The 17,174-nt window shown below is 41.2% G+C and overlaps 1 protein-coding gene across 4 annotated transcripts in view; it reads right to left on the reverse strand.

Annotated features, from left to right (window-relative positions):
• Positions 1-570: 570 nt before the first annotated feature.
• The window catches only part of KCNN2 (potassium calcium-activated channel subfamily N member 2), a 478,995-nt gene continuing 462,391 nt past the window's right edge, over positions 571-17,174 (reverse strand). For all 4 annotated transcript variants that reach the window (XM_059175837.1, XM_059175836.1, XM_059175838.1 and 1 more), the window contains 3 exons: positions 10,269-10,396; positions 3,990-4,059; positions 571-1,175 (listed from right to left, as the gene is read on the reverse strand). In XM_059175837.1, coding sequence (XP_059031820.1) covers positions 888-1,175; positions 3,990-4,059; positions 10,269-10,396 — 486 coding nt within the window. In that variant the 3' untranslated portion in view covers positions 571-887. The remainder of the gene's footprint in view (positions 1,176-3,989; positions 4,060-10,268; positions 10,397-17,174) is intronic.

Raw genomic sequence — 17,174 nt, forward strand, 5'->3', positions numbered from 1 at the left:
TTGAGTTAGGCTCGTTTATGTCCACTACAATGTAAGGGACTATGCGAACAGATGCATATGTGAGTATAAATGAAATCCAAACCGAGCACATTGTGGTCCTCCCATAATAAACGAACCCAAGGAAGAAGACAAAATAACTAGTTTAGACCAAAAAGTCTTCAATATTAGTTCACAGACAGCAGTGTACCCTAATACTTTCTTTAAATACATTTCCTGGTAAACTGGGAATAAAATAATTCTAGAAAGCATCTGTGCACCCCTGTATATAGATGCTTTGATGTAACAGCTCCACCTTCCAGATAATTTGGAAACAGATGCAATTAGAAACCAGACACCGTAAACTCAAAAAGAATAGCAAGCTGGTTGCGTCAAATGAATGTGACTGTAACATTACCTAACAGGGGAAAAGCTTAGTGAATGGAGTACGGAGAGACTGAAAGTCTTCTTCCAAGCAGCCAGACTCTGGGGAATGAACGTTATCAACGTGTATCCGATGATAACCAGTCATTTTAGCTTGAAAACCATGGGAGAAGTGAACCTTTAGGAGTGTCAAGTGACCAAACAAGTATGTGCAGAAATTAACTTTTTTTTTATTATATATCATATAATGTAGTAGTAAAGTTTGTTTGAAGTGCATGAATAAAAAGTTAGTGAAATTACAGGAGGAACAATCTATAGAGCAATAATTGGTGCATTCCTTGTGCATCTGAAAGGAAAAGAAAAAGAGTTTTCACTCATTTTGGCCTAAAACTTAGTGTCAGGTTCCCAGGATTCTGACATCAGAACCCGGATAACGCTGATTAGAACCATAGGGGCTTTACAATAAAAGCTAAAATATTGACCATATGATGGCAAAAAGTCTTATTTTGTGGTTAACTGATTCTCTTCTAGCTACTCTCTGATGAAGTTGGTGGCGCTGTGGAGGAGGACCGCCGTCTCCTGGACGAGGACCGGGACCGCTCAGCGTTGTAGGTGACGTGCTTGTCGTAGCTCTCCATCTGAGCCTCGATGAAATCTCTCTGCTGTTGCCTGATGGTCTGGCTGATGAGCCCAGGGAGGGCGTGGATGCTCCCAATCAGAGTCTCTAGCTTGGTCTCCACGGTAACGATCCTCTTCTCAAAATCTTCGCTCCGTTCATTTAGGTCGGAAATCATGTCATACATGATGTTCTGGGTCTGCAAAAGAGGACAGGAGACAGATAGCGAAACCACGAATTTGTGTTTCGGGACATTTGCCCTGGAAACAAGCTCTGAACTCTGCAAGTCTGAGGGTTGGCTTCCTTTTGGCGGCATGCAAAGAAATAGGGACATCGGGTCACGGAACACTTGACTTTTCAAAGCAGATTCAGTACGTCGGTTCAATGCCAGGATTTAGAAATGTAAGATCTTTGGGGCCCCTGGGGGTGCTCAGTTGAGCCTCCATCTCTTGGTTTTGGCTCAGTTTGTGATCTCAGGGTTTTGAGATCAAGCCCCACCTTGGGCTCCACACTGAATGTGGAGCCTGCTTAAGATTCTCTCTCTCCCCCACTGACCCTCCCCTCCTAAAAATATATAAGCTCTTAAGCCTTCATTTGATCCAGTTGCAGAAAATGTCATACAGGTCCATTGGTGGTATGCCCCATGATTTTTGGTGGTGAAGAGACAAGGTTGTGATTTAATATTTACATGGATCTCTTAGTAGCAGCTCCAAAAGTTAGCACATCACATTCGTTTTGCAACATGTAATATTTATCAGGGCAAGCGTAATTTTTTAAATGAAGCACACTGAAAGAATACATGAGAGTATATCGTCGGTACTGGATGTAGCAAAAATTGTGAAGGTGGGATAGGAAGGAAGTTTAGGAGAAACTAATTTGGCCAAGTAATTTATAACTTAAAGCAAGAAAAAAATCTGAAAAATCTTGTGTGGTCCTAGGTTTCAAATCACAGGCTCTTCATTGGGTCAAGTAGCCTTTTGAGAGGTGAAAAATTGGGAGTGATTACGTGACCAGTCTACCCTGTTGGCTACAGGTTTTTCAGAGCTGAATGGTTTGAAAGAGGAAAATGTATCTTGAAATGGATTGTCTTGACGAGAGTCTATTCGTAAATTGGACTCCCAGTTATGTTTCCGACGGGAACTGAGAGACCAGAAGAAGGGAAGCGTGGGCACGTGAATCTCAGTCCATTGCTGCTTTTCCCATGTTTCAAGCCCTTTGTTAAAGCTGTCCATTCCTCTCTCTCATTTCCCTCTATTAAATGTGCTCTTACTTGCTTAATAACCCCTTAATGATGATAAATGAACTGACCGACTAAGGGAGTTACTATTCAGGACACAGGCATCTGGTTTGAGTTTGGTCATGGAGACAGAGCACATTAACTGAATCTTTTCAACATAGTGTTGAGACTATGGGAGCAATTCAGAAAATACTGAACCCTTATGGCACAGGAGATCTGTAGTCATGATAAGAAACATGGTACTCAAGAAATAATTTGAAATCTATAGCAGAGTATAGATCTATGAGCATCTCGCCTTCTAGACTCCTGAAGTGACATTAAGTGGCATTATAAAGTACAGATTCATAATATTAAATTATATATAGTAAAATGTTATAGGTTATATTATTTCTAAGTGGTCTGTTTTATTTACCCAGTTTCTTTTATCATTTGGCCTTGGAGTGATGTAAGAGTCTGCCCCATCTTTGTTCAAGACATGTCCACCTGAGAGCTGTGTGTGTAAATTGAGAACATTTTTGAGTCTCATGTGTGCTCCCCACCTTCAGTGCATGATATATCCTCCCCCAGGGGAAAGTCATTGAATACTTCGCTTATCTTCTATCTCTTGGTCTCAAAGAGTCAACTTTTACATATTTCTATAGTATGTGTTATCGATATACATTAATGCAAATATAACTTAGCTGTGTTATCTCATGAGGTTAGGACAAATAGATGTAATTTCCCTAGGGATACCAAGGCTTTCTAAAAGAGAACAGGATGTACGGGTTTGACTGAGAGTTGCCCCTTTATTTTTTTTAAGATTTATTTTGAGAGAGAGAGAGAAAGCATGCATGGGGAGGGGAAGAGGGACAGAGAGAATCTCCAGCAGACTCCCCACTGGGAATAAAGCCTAATGCAGGGCTTGATCTCAGGACCCTGAGATCATGACCTGAGCTGGAGTCAACAGTCTGATGCTTAACCAACTGAGCCACCCAGATGTCCCTAGAGACAGCTGCCCCTTTAAAAGCATTCTTGTTAAAAGGTTGAGAACTTCCACGTAATGGCTCTTTTGGAATCAGCTCAGGAAAATGGAAGGTTGTTATTGTCGGCAAATACTTACATTTGGACTGACTTGAGAGGAACAACCAAAAATCAACCAGATAAATCTTGTGAGTGTGACAGAAGAATCAAGGGACCATTAATGAACTTTTTAAAAAGCATGGTGATTTTCTAAATAATGAGAAAAGAATCCAACATTTTAAAATGATTCCCCTTTTTTTGGAAAGATGATTTTCACATTACGATGTAATTTCTTGTGTGTATATATATATATATATATATATATATATATATATATATATATATTTTACATTTCAACATCACAGTCTTCTGAGTGGGATTAAAATAAATAGAATAATTTTACTGATGAGTCCTATGTAGCCCTGAACATAATGGTCAAACTCAGCATGTAGTTCTGCTCTCAAAGGGATGAAACAGAATGACAAATACGAAACTCAAGGGTGTTGTCTCATATTCCACTTATATTTCTTACTGTATTTTCAAGCCCCTATAAGTAGGAAGGCTTCTGGAATGGGGTCTGAATAATTTATGTAGGGGAAGCATATGAAGGAAGAATTTTAGGAAAATTCTATTGAGTTGGGTCACCATGTTTAGGGTGGTTTGTTGGGTTGACGCATTTAACAAGTTTGGGGAGTCCTCCTCCCAAAGCACGAGCAGTGACTGTGCAGAGCTTCGTTCCGACAGACCTCATCGTGAGGGCTCTGACCCCAAGCTTACCTTGGCCAGGTCCACCAAAGTATTGGCTTGGTCATTCAATTTCCTCTGCTCCATTTTCACACTTCTTAATCTAAAAGACAGAATCTGAAGTCAGAAGGGCTCCTTCCTTTCTATTGCTCTCCTATGCCTTCCAAAGAGCATGCATAAAATCGACAAGAGCAAAGAACTGCATGGATAATGCCTTGAATATTTGGGGTCAAGTCCAAACTGGTTATGTATCTGGTACAATGAGAAGCATGCTTCCCCAACACCGCAAAAAAGGAAAGGAGAGAGAGAGAGAGAGAGAGAGTAAGAGATGAGGTGTCCTTAGGACAAGTATTTACCAGGGAGTTAAAAGTTGAACGGAGAAAGGCTCATAAGGATTTAACCATATGAGAAAAGCCAAAACATTCCTTTCAATCCCAGTATCGTTTCAAATAGACATAGGAAGAAATAGGCAAAGCGACGGGAATTTCATCGATGTTGGAGCAGTGAGTACCTTCCTATGCCTACATGACTAGATACGGGGCATAGCCCTGTTCAGTTGGAGATGGATTGGGTTAGGTATTTGAACCTGATGAAACACAGTGATAAGTGAGATTCTTATTGGCAAAAATAAAGCTTTTATTCAACCAGCAGCAAGATAACTCAAAACACATAATTCTCTTATTCTTCCTTGTATTTTGCTTGACTTTTATCTTAAACTGCCATGAATTTGAAGGGAAGCCAGACCATTTCCTCGGGAGAATTTCCCTTATTTTTTTTCCTTGTTGATAAAAGTCAGCGGACAATTAAAATGTCTGACAGATGGGACTGCTACTTGTAAAGTTACTTTTAGATACTTTGAAATATCATTGCGTATATATGATTGACAGTCAAAAAGCCACTTAAAAAAATCTTTCTGAATGACAGCTCTTACTATTATTCCTTAACTCGTTTACTATAAGATCTCAAAAAAAAATTTTATTCATTGCTTACTCTGTACCAAGAAATTAAGATTTTCCAACAAGAGAAAAGTGGTTTATTGTTTTAAGCCAATGATTCAGAGCCACGCTCCAGGAAAGGAGCGCAAGTTTCTCTCAGCTCCTTAGTAAAAAAAAAAAAAAAAAAAAATTCCATGCTAACCTTATTGCCTTGATGACAGGTTGTTTGCAAAGTATAGTGTTGATGTTGGAGAGAGTCATCTTGGTCATTTCCCAATTTAAATGAAAGGTAATTACCAAAAAAAAAGATAAAAAAAATTCACAGGGCAAGATTTTACTGCCAGGGAGATTTTTGCAACAAATGTTCATGATGCGGAGTGATTTTGTTTTGAAACTACGATATCCAATATGTCCCCAAATCTGCTCAATCGTGAAGATAGAGTTCCTTCTGCCAGTATGGGTTTAACCGACACCTGTCTAGAACACGATATTTAACCATCTACTACAGCTTAAGGTTGTAACTTGTCGTGGTGAGTCTGTGTTTGTCTATTAGAATGCTTGGAACTCAGTTCTCCTTTCTAGGCTCTTGGAGAGACAGAGTCTGTTTAAGTGTAAAAGAAATTTACAAATATGTATTTAAATGTAACACATCGTTGAGATAGGCTTCTCTAAGTAGTTACAAGGATTGCAGTTCTTGATGTCTGTCTTTTAAAAACAAGTCCCTTCCCTCCCCCTGCCAAAAACAAAAAACAAATACCAAAAAACCTTGGATCCTGTGTGGGGTCATCCTACAGAAATGTACTAGAGAGAACAAAGGGGCTGGGCATGGACTCATTCTCCCTGGCCCTAGTCTGAACTTCAACCTGACTGGGTTAGGTTCTGACAGTGGTTCTGAAATGCTGGATTTATACCAGCAGAGGTGTTCTAGATGGCTGAGTGACATGCTAACAAGACCTTAAATACTAAGCCAGATGGAGAGACAGTTCTTCTCTTTAATTCTCTTCCAATTCTTGATTATTACAGGAAAAATGTCTCAGGCTGGTCCTATCCTGTTTTTATCTCCCAACACCTGTTAGTCTCTCCTTTTTGAAAAAAGAGAGAGCAGGATTTCAGCTGAGAGCTTTCTGCAGACAACAGTCCGTGGCTAGAATTCAACGCCAGTGTTTCGATTGCTGGCTGATGCTGCCTTTACCTCTCTTTGCTGGGAACGGTTTTTTGGTTTTGTTTAGTTTTGTTTTTGTTTTCTTAGCCATTTTGTGATAAGGACTTACACCAAGCTTTGTTTTCAGATTTAAGTAATAGGAGAGGCGGCAGGTGAATGACCCGAGTTTGCAGAACCAGAACAGAAGCCTCCAGCAACTGGTGAGCTCAGCTTGACTGGTCCCACAGAAGGGCCAGAGTGCTGGTCCCCTCACTCAGTGGGTACTCTGTCTTCCAAACAGCGAAGCCTTATTTGCTTCTCTTAAATTCCTATATTATGTATATTATATATTATATATATTATTGTATTTAATATATATAATATATATTATATATATATTATGTTTCTGACAGTAGAATTTTGCCCATTTTCTTTTCTGCTAATCTAGAAGGCTGACACCAAGCAGCCCTATTTGAGTGGAATCCCCTGAGCTCCCTGCACTTAAGTCTTCTCATCTTGCTGCTCCTGAGACTGCCTGCACCATAGAACTGGCAGAAAAAAGCCTACTTCGAGCTGGAGCTGCCAGGATAAAAAGCAGGTAACATGCAGGTGTATGTTTGACTTTTTTCTCCCCACCCCCCCACCCCCGAAAAGAAGAATAAGGAACATATGTTGACTTCTTCTTTGTGAACTTCACTTATCACAGGAAAAGATCATGATTTTGGATCACATTTCCATAGCAGCAATCAGACTACTGAAATTCACAAATAAAGGATCTGCTTGGGTGCATGCAGCCAGTAGAAAATTCTGCAAATGTTGAGGGGAGCGGCTCACACAACTTACTTCCGAGCTCTATTTTCATTTTGTTGAAATAAAAAGACAAAACAAAAGAAAAGAAACTGTAAAATATTCTGGAACAGAATAACACAGCGTGGTGTTCAGTTGTGCACAGGGGGCTCGATTCATTGGCGGAAAGATCCTGTTAAGGTTCTGCAGGATTTTGGCACAGTGATCACAGCAAAACACTGTCCAATTACATTAGCGTCCTTCCCCACTGAGAGACTGCCCCACCCGAAACACAGCGCTTTCCCCAGAACAAAGGTTCAGAAGGAAGAACCTCTAGCAGGTCATTATGGCCTCTTTGATAGACGATGTCCAAGTGAACTACAAGACCCATTTTGGCCTAATATGAATGTCCTAGGGACTGTAGTTTCAATAATGGAATTATAATGTTGTCGGTGGTTTTTGGAGGGGGTACATCTCCTCCAAGCTGTTCAGAAGCCTGGCTTTCTGAAAGGTGGGCAATCCAAAAGCTCAGCATTCGAGAAATTCTGTTTACGGAATTTCTCAGCTCCGAGACAGGTTTGTGTTGCTTGCTGGGTCTGTAGTTGCGGTAGAAGAATGATACACTTTAAAAGAGTTAAAGCTGATACCAGAAAAAGTGCTCAAAGGTCTACAGGAACAGAATGCTTCCTGGAACTAAGTGATGATCCCAAAAGACAGATCTGTTACTAGAAAGAGGACAGAGCCTGGAAAAGCAGGCATCTACCGGACACTAGGGAGGCCATGTGTCAGGGAGAGACGCTGGGAAGAGGGGAGTCCAGAACGAGCTCCAGAAAAGCTCTCAGGACAAATCAGAGGATGGGAGAGGCCAGCAGAGCTCTAGCCAATGAATTTGTAAATCTGTGTCTGAATAGTGGGCAATACAAGCCTTGCCCTGAAGAATCGAGCCCTGTGTGCTTTCCTGCATGACTTCACTCACTCACTTAAAATGAGAAACTAGGCATGATTAGAATAATCTAGCCAAAACCCAGCCCATATAAATGCTCAGTTGTACTTTTTTTTTTTTACTTTTTTTTTTTTTAACGAAGTATAAGTACCCTCCCGCCTCAAAGGAAATCAGATAACCCCAAGACTAAATTATAAAACAATTCCGAACATTCGCACAGCTAGGAGCTTATCTACTTTAGAAGTACATTGTTGCTACCGAAGAAATAGAATGAGAAATGTCTGCGAGGAGCAGAAGAATCAGGAATGGCTTCCTCTGGTACTCTATCCCAGAGAGGGATTCTGGAAGACCCATGTAAGTTATACCTCGAAACCCTTAAGAGCAATCTAGCACCTTCTAGCAATCTAACAATTGCTTAGGGACAGTTTTTCAACTTTGCCTCTCCTAGTATTTTTTTCTGACATGCTGTAAAATCTTTCAAACCTGAAGCAGAGTTGAAAAAACTTTACGGTGACTACCCCGAAGCTGTCCTCCCCACCACCCCCACTCCCACCTCCCCACCCAGAGATGGCAGCACGAATGCATTTTGTGAAAAGATAGATGAAAATATACCCACCGTTCACACGTGGCTACAAAATTATTACAGAAACCATCAAAGCAGTTTTTCCAATAGTTTTGTTATATAAAAACCTATCGGTGGCATCCAAGGCCAATCACATTTCATTTTCTATTTAATAGGTACATTACACTGACAAAAAGGCTTAAAAATATGATCCCGAGGAAATGGCATATGTGGTTGCTGGACCCATAGACTGCCCACTCCCACCCTCACAGCTAAGTGGTTGTTGTATTTTTTTGTTTTTTTTTTAACATACTTTAATATAGGTTTGTATTGAAACACTAAAAGTACCAAGAATTATTTCTCCACAGTATATGGTATGTACCTTCTGGAGGAATATTGGGTGTCTGTGTGGTATGCTCGTGGGGGTATAGGAATGGTCACTCGACAAGGAGAGAGGTCCCAGGGGACCCTTGAGGAGGCGGCCTGGGCTCAGAGGTGAAGGCTCAGCATCTCTCAGTGGACTTGCTCTCTTAGATCTAAACTTTAAGGAATCAAGATGTGGAGGCTCCTGGGGGGTAGTATTTGGTTGTAAAGGTAGCTGTGATCAGCAGGCAGATTCCTCTTGGGAGCCAGATCTGATCCTGTGTCCCTCTGTGCTTCCCTTTTATACATTCCCATACTTTGGACAGAGCATTACCTTAAAATTCTGGCCTTTTCTTCCAATGGGATAAAAAGCATAGTTGGGGGCCCCGTGTGATGTCCCAGAGCTAAAGGGGAAATGATGTCACTTTGGTGCTGATGGCAACAAGAATGTGATTAAAGCGTTCTAAGTGGCCATGAGGGCAAACGCACAGTTGGGAGGGAGAGATGAGAGAGTAGCCCTTGAATACTGAGTCATTTCCCCAGAGACTCTCAGCATAATATATTACATGTGTACTATCTGAGGACAGACAATTAAAACTCCAGGTTCAGAGCTTTCTGGTCTACCGCGCCCAGGCAGCTCCGAGAAGGACACACCTTGCCGTCTAATTAGAACACCGAACAGTGACCCACCTTCCCATGATTCCCCTGGCAGGCTACATGAGGACAGCTACTTTCCTGACCCACCCATGTGATGGATCTGCTCTTCCCCACACAGAAATGGCATGGAGCTAGGAGCAAGGCTGTGCGGCCTCGAGATGGATGCCCCCATGAGTGTACTTACGGTAAGGATGCTGCCAACCTGGGGGAGAGAGAACTGGTGCTTTCAAGTCATTATTGAAAGTCACTATACAGGCATTTATCCTTTAAAGGTCTAGGATGGTCATATATAGCGTTACAACAAAATGGTGCAAAGAATTTCAGCAATTGGAACAATGGTGGTCTGGATAAAGTCAGAATAACAGTGAAAGGGTATAGGTCTCCAGGCACTGTAACATCTATAATGAACACGGAGCATAGGGAAAATCCCCTAAGTCCTGAGTAAAGACTGATTTAAATGCAAGTATTAAATCAACCATCTATACGATCTTCATAGAAACATGTTGGCCATGTGTTAAAAAAAAATAATCCAGGTAGGTCATAAAATATTAAATGTTTGCCAAGATTTTTCAGTAGATACAAATGTCCTAGGGCAAAGTAGAGGAATAATTAAACTACACTAAGAAATATGATTGCAACTGAAAATATTGTTTCTAAAGAGAGAACCTGACAAGACATTTTAATTAATTCAGTAATTGACAATTCTCCCCATAACGAATGATTTTTTTTTTAGTCCTAAAAAGAACTGACAATCTTCTTAGGATTTCATCTGTGGAATTAATAAAATGCCAAATAATGTCTTCTGGGCACAGACATGATAGTGTTTTCTTTTTCTTTCTTCTCACAAGAGAATAATGACCGAGTAGGAGAATTTAGACCCAGAGCTACACAAGCAGGAAGGCAACAGATGAGAAGTGGTACTTACTGGTGAATAGCTTGCAAGAATTTTCGTTGATGTTTTCTTACTTTTGCATGATCTATCTTCTTTACTAGCTTCGTATTTTTGTAAATTAGCCATGTTTCCCTGAGTACATTGGCAGCTGCGTTTTTCACCTGTTAAGAAAACAAACGAACACAACAGTTGATAAATTCCAGAGCAGAATCCTTTGCAACGTGACTGGGGGCGGGGGCGGGGGGGGGGGGTCATATTCATCATCTGAATGATCATGGTAAGTTCTAGCTCTGTTGAATAACTGTTTCTCACAAAAAGAAAAGATGTATCTTGAATCTGTGCCTGTCAAAAAGTATGTGTCTGGGAACCCCTTTAAAAATGGAATATTAGGGAAGTACTGATGTCTTTCTGGACTAAAGTCTACTCCTCAGAAACCTTTTTATTCAATTAAGTTTTTTTTTTTTTTTTTTTTTTTTTTAAAGATATCAAGAGGTGCCTGTGACCTGTCTGGCAACACGGGGTGGGGCGGGGGAAGGTGCTGATTTTCCCCTACCCTGTCTTGTAATTGTTATCCCCATGTTCTTCCTTTCCCTGGAGGAAGGCAAAATGCCAGAAGGCCAAGGTAAATCTTGTCTCTTAAAAGCTTGGTTGGTATTTTTGACCGCAAAACGACATGAAGGGCATGTTTCGGCTGCTCACTGTCCAAGTGGTCCAATTCTTCTGCCCTCCGGGGGCGACTTAGCAAACTGTATGCCTGTTAGCATAGGCTGACCGAGAGCCTAGGCTGCTGTGATTTTAGTTTGGTTAATTTAAGGACGCTGCATTTCCAATGGATGAGACATATCCTTATAAGACGAGACAGATAAGATGAGACACATCCCTGTAAGACATATCCTTGTAAAGGATGTAAGTGTTTCAGTAACACTGCCAAGACCTAGTGTAGCCGATGGAAGGTATGAATACTTTGTGGTAATATTCAAGCCCTTGCTTTCTTGAGTAGCATCTTCAACAATTCCTGGAACTTGATAAAGGCCCAGCTAAGGCCAAGTTTGGCCTCTCCCTAGCTCACAGTGCAGGGTACCAAGACCCAAAGCTTACACTTAGGCTAATTATTAATGACTTTACTCTAAGAAGCTGATCCATGAGGCAATGTGGGAGAGACTCTTAACTCTAGGAAAGAGACTGCGGGTTGCTGGAGGGGAGGGGGCTGAAGGGATGGGGTAACTGGGGGATGGGCTTTAAGGAGGGAACTTAATCTCGTAAACACTGGGTGCTCTATGCAACTGTTCGATCACTAAATTCTACTTCTGAAACTAATACCACCCCCCAAAGTTGATCCCTAGAATTCTTCTGAGTGATGGACAAAAGATGTTTCTAGGGGCGCCGGGTAGAGGAAGACGACTCTGTGAGAAAGTCGAAGTGGTGGGGAAGACAGGGCAGAGAACTGGACTCGGGAAATGGTTCTAAGTTCTTGGGACTAACTGAGTCAGATCAAGGAGACTAGCTAAACCTCCCACGACTGACTTCAATTTTCTCTTCCCTACATCAGAAAAGTAGAGCGAATTCTTACTAAAGTCCTTTTCAGGACTTAGTCTTCATTCAGGAAGAGTCTTAGAATTACGTTACAACTACCATCACAGGGATCTATGTGGTATTTTTTTTTCTTTTTTTTCCTATTTTTAGCCAAGAAAGCTCCAGGTTTGGTAGCTGGTGGTGAATCTCGGTCAGGCTGCTGTAAAGGTTTCTTTCTGAGTGAAACTCTATTGCGAGAACCCGCGTTAAGAGAATGACTCGTTTCTTATAACTGCTTTTAGCAGCAACTTGGGTTGGTGACGCTCGTCCTCTGGACTGTCCTCAGACTGTGCCGACAGCCTTCTTTCTGAAACCAGTGGAAACAGCATTGAAATACTGGGTGCTGAGCTCCAGCAGTGTGTCCAAGAAACATGACCGCCATCCATAGTGAAGTTGAAGGTTGTTCTAGGTCAATTCTGGGTTCTTTGTTCTTACAGAAACAGATTTCTCTTCTTTACAGGGGTAGGAGTCACCTTTGGGAAGAATCTTCTATCTGGTCCTTATGTCCGTTTCAGTCATAAGGAGCCTGCGTAAGTTGGGGTAAGGGTTGAGGACCTTGGGAAAGGGGTAGCAAGTTACTGGCTGTCACCGACTGGGGCTAGAATAGGCCCTTCCCCACCGGGAAGCAGAAGGGCCAGTGAATGGCAGTCTCAGCTGTCAGAACGGCTTTAGCTAACTGGAAGATGGTAAGGAAACCTGGTGGACGCCCCCTCCTTGATTTTATCAGCTCAAGACACAGAGGAGGAAACTGGAAAACTTGGTAAAAACAGATGGGACAGTGACATAGTGGCTGAACATAGGGATGTTTGCAGGAGAACATTAACAATGGATTTTGCTTTGGGCTCCCATCCATAAACAGCAAAGGCCAAATTCCTCCAGTTCCTAAATCTTTACAAAGGTGGTACACTGCTTGCCCTCGAGGTATTTTAAATGATTTTTTGTTGTTATTGTTCTCTTTGGGATGACAGGGGAATAGCTGATGGGAGTAGGGAACCTCAACTTCTGTGATCACTGTGGCAGGATTTGTGTGCACGAGACGCTCATTGCGGGTGACAGGCTAAGAATGAAAATGATTCCTCATCTGAAAATGAAACTCTATAGAGCTGCTCTGAAAAACTGTGAGACAGATGCATTAATGCTGAAATGTTCCCCTTTCTAACTCCCAAATAGGTTGTGGAACACAAGAATAAAACTCTGAAGCCATCCCATTTAACTGGTACTTTTCAAGATGGCAGCCACAAGATGAACATTCAAGAGTAGAACCATGCACCCTCTGCCTAGTGATCGCATGTGTCTGGGATAAGTAGCTTTTTCCAACCCTTTAAGGCTGAAAGGGATGGGGGACAGTGAGAAGACTGGTTACTAAGTACCTCAGTGTTCCACAGGTTTGAGCAATGGGGAATTGTTACTGGGCAATGCTAGCCCACTGGAGAAGGGAAGTAGGTCTAAGCATTCGTGATGGTTTAGATGAAAGGGAAGGTGATTTTATGGCACAAGTTTCTCTTGTTAATGAAGTTAAGAACCCTGCCATACAGTCTTCTCCCATTGTAACCCTGGCTTTCCCTCCTGCCCTTTGGGGGCATTTACAGACTCTCAGAGGGCAGGGGTCTTGGCACCCATCTTTGTGTCTCTCTAGTACAAATATCTGATAACATGGTATATACTTGGCATCATAAAAGTTTCTAATCATGAACCACAGATACATACTTACCAACCAAAGGACCCTTTGGATAAGAAGGGTATAGAGGTTACAGAAGAGACCTAACCACGTCTTCCCTAATTTCCATTTACTAATTCAACACATTTTTATTAAGTCTCTATCCCATGTTAGATACCATGATAGTTGCTATGGGGGATCATCGATGTGGCCCCATCAGTAGCTGGCATAACTCTAGTGCCAATATATGGGCCAACACCACTGTGAAATAGAACTTCTTTCCTGTACATCAAAAGATAAGGACAGAAAAAAAGGAAAACATGAACTTTGGCTCTGCCTGACTCAGGCTCAATTCCACTTAACATCTTTTATCAGAAACATGTTACCAGACATATTAATAATCAGGTATTTTGAGAAAACAGAGGCCCTAAAAGCAATAATTCTATTGAAGGTAATAGTACTTACCCAGATGCCTTAAAACCACCTTCCTTCATAGGTAGAAAGGATAGGAAATGTGTTTTCTTTTTTTTTTTTTTTTCAGTGTTCAGTGATTCATTAGTTGAGGGTAACACCCAGCGCTCATCATAGCATGTGCCCTCCTGCCCTCCTACATACCATCGCCCTGTTACCCCCTCCCCCCAGATTGTTTCTCCCCTTTGAAACCTCCAGATTGTTTCTCAGGGTCCACAGTCTCTCAAGGTTCAGAATATGAAATGTTCTATTGCTGACTTACGGTAATAATTTTTTAAAAAAATTAAAGCCCCAGGTAGCAAGGTGAATAATATTTCAAAGTGTAACAATATGTACTAAATCACAAAAGCCCTTAAAGCTGACAGACTTTGAGCTGAGACTCTGCTTTGCTCAAACAGAGACATGTTATTAGAGCACTGTCTTAAAGGGTGCTTTGTTTCTAGTTCTCCTTTGCTTGGCACTATTATGATTCTTAAGAAATCTCCTTTTTTATGTCCTTTTTCGTCTTGCCCCTCCCTTCAGAGACTTAATTCAGAGCAATGCTTCCCCCTCTTCGCGAATTTAAGAGGAAAGAGCATAACCTTTGCCAGAAGAAGCAAGATCGAGATCCTTGCCTCTCATTGTCCTAACTACGGTAAAATGTTGCCTTGTATGCTGTGGGCAATGCCTCTGGGATGCCCGGGACAAACACAGACAAGACTTCTAAGCCTGAACACCACACCACGTGCCGCCTGGTTCCCCTTCGGAGCAGGTACATGGGGCTGGGTGAATTCTGGGGCTTTGGAACAGGGTAAGGCCGAGTGATCTATTCATTCCATGTTTTCAGCCCCTGGGCTGATGTCACCAAGCCCAAAGTGCAGTCTCCATGGACTGAATCCTCCAGCATTTCTGTTCACTTGCTAAGAGGCACGTAGGAAACCAAATTACATAACTGCATAATGGTGTTCTTATTATGGATCTTATTGAGAATTCTTAACAGGATTGGAAACACCCACAGTGGACATTAATATGTATAATTATCTTCTGTGGTACATCTAGCTACTTTAAAAAAATTACGTCTGGGCTCCCAGAATTGCTTGTTTTCAAGTTTCCTTCCAAAATGGAAGTATGCAGAGGGCCAAACCCCAAGATTTCTTCTTGGTTCAGACGTGAATGAAGAGCAGTAACATTTCCAGAAAGTTAGAGTGTGGTAAACCTGCTGCCTCTGTCCGGTGATAAACAGCAAATCTAAAAAATGGTGGTTCTTGTCTTCCTAAGCCCTAGGACGAGCTATCACTATTAGGCTTTCATTTTGAAGTCATTAGATTATTCTGCGCCCATGGATCTCCTCTGCCATGTTGGAATTACAGCGTGGCGCATAAGCTTTTGGAATTACATGGGACGATCTCCCCCGATATACACTGAGCCATGAATGGTGTGCTCCACTTCCAAACATAGTATTTTATGTGGCTAAGGTTGTCCCTCAGAGAAACAGTTTCTATATACAGTTGTTCCTCTGGAAACTTGGGCATGGAAAATAATTTTTCATGGAGATTGTTCAATGCGGTTAAGAGACACAATGAGAGGCTTGGAAAGCTACATTTCTTCCCGGAAGGAATAATCAACTGTTTGACATTCATACTCATGCCTTTTTGACAAGGCTATTCCAATTTCAGAATGTCTATAATCATTCTTGGTGACCATCAGGAAAAAAGATTTCTTCTGTGCAGTGTTTTTGGGGGATAGCTACAGTTTTCTCTAGCCATAAGTGGCACCATTGAACTTGGATCTTGAACCTTCCTCTTGGTAACTCTGCATGACTGTTAGGTCCTTGTTTACTCTTGGTTGTGTCCCAGAAGTTTTTCCTAATCTTTCAGATCTTTGAACTCTTTTTTTAAATTGTAGTTGCCATACTGTGTTCCGTTAGTTGGGTATGGACAATGTGGTGACTCGACAGTTGTGTTACCAAATGCTCGGCATTTGTGCCCTTACCGTATTCCTGTCACTGTGCAAAGGTGTCCCACGGATATTGTCTGTGTTTCTGATACCGTACTTGACTTACTCATTTTGTAACTGGAAGTCTGTATCTCTTAATCCCCCTCAACTACCTTGCCCATCTCCAAACCCTACTCTCCTCTGGCAACTCTCATTCGGTTCTGGGTATTTAAAAGCCTAGTTTTGTTTTTTGTTTGTTTGTTTGTTTTTGGGTCTGTGTCTCTTTTTAACTCTATTTTTTCATTTATTTCTTAACTTCCACCTATGAAGGAAATCATATGGTACCTTGTGTTTGTCTGACTCCTATCACTTAGCATGATACTCTCTAGCTCCATACATGTTTTTGCAAACTGCAACCATTTCATTCTTTGTTATAGCTAAGTAATGTTACACTGTGTATGTATGTTTCATATCTTCTGTATCCATTCATCTGTTGATTGAAACTTACATGGCTTCCATAGCTTAGCTATTTTTAAAAATGCAATAAATATAGGGGTACATATATCTTTTCTAATTAGTGTTTTCCTTTTCTATACCCAGAAGTGAAAGAACTGGATTGTATAGTACTTATCATTTTTTTTTTTTTAGGCATCCCTGTGTCATTTTCCATAATGGCTGTACCAGTCTGCATTCCCACCAACAGTCCATGAGTGTTCTCTTACTTTTACATCTTCATCAACACTTGTTATATCTTGTCTTTTTGATACTAACCATATGGATTTCAATTTTCCTGATGGTGAGTGATGCTGAGCATCTTTTCATGTGCCTGTTGGCCATCTGTGTGTCTTCTGTGGAGAATTTCTGTTCAGGCCCTCTAACCAGTTTTTAATTGGATTATTTGGATTTTTTGGTATTGAGTTATATTAGTTCCTTATATATTTTGAATTATTAACTCCCTATTCGTGCATCACTTGTAAATATATTCTCCCATTCAGTAACAGATGGCCTTTTTATTTTGTTGGTGGATGATCCTTTTAATGTATTGTTGAATGTGGTTTACTCATATTTTGCTGAGGATTTTGATATCAATGTTCATCAGAAATATTGGTCTGTAGTCTTCTATTTTTTTGTAGGGCCTTCATTTGGTTTTGGAATCAGGGTGGTGCTGACCTCCTAGAATGAATCTGGGAGCATTCCTTCCTCTTCTTTATGGAATGGTATAAGAAGGGTAAGTGTTAACTCTTCTTTTAATGTTTGGTAGAGTTTACCCATGAAGCCACTATTTGCTCTTAGACATTTGTTGGGAGTTTATATTATTATGGGTT

Source organism: Mustela lutreola, chromosome 5 (genome assembly GCF_030435805.1).
Source record: "Mustela lutreola isolate mMusLut2 chromosome 5, mMusLut2.pri, whole genome shotgun sequence".
NCBI lineage: Eukaryota > Metazoa > Chordata > Mammalia > Carnivora > Mustelidae > Mustela > Mustela lutreola.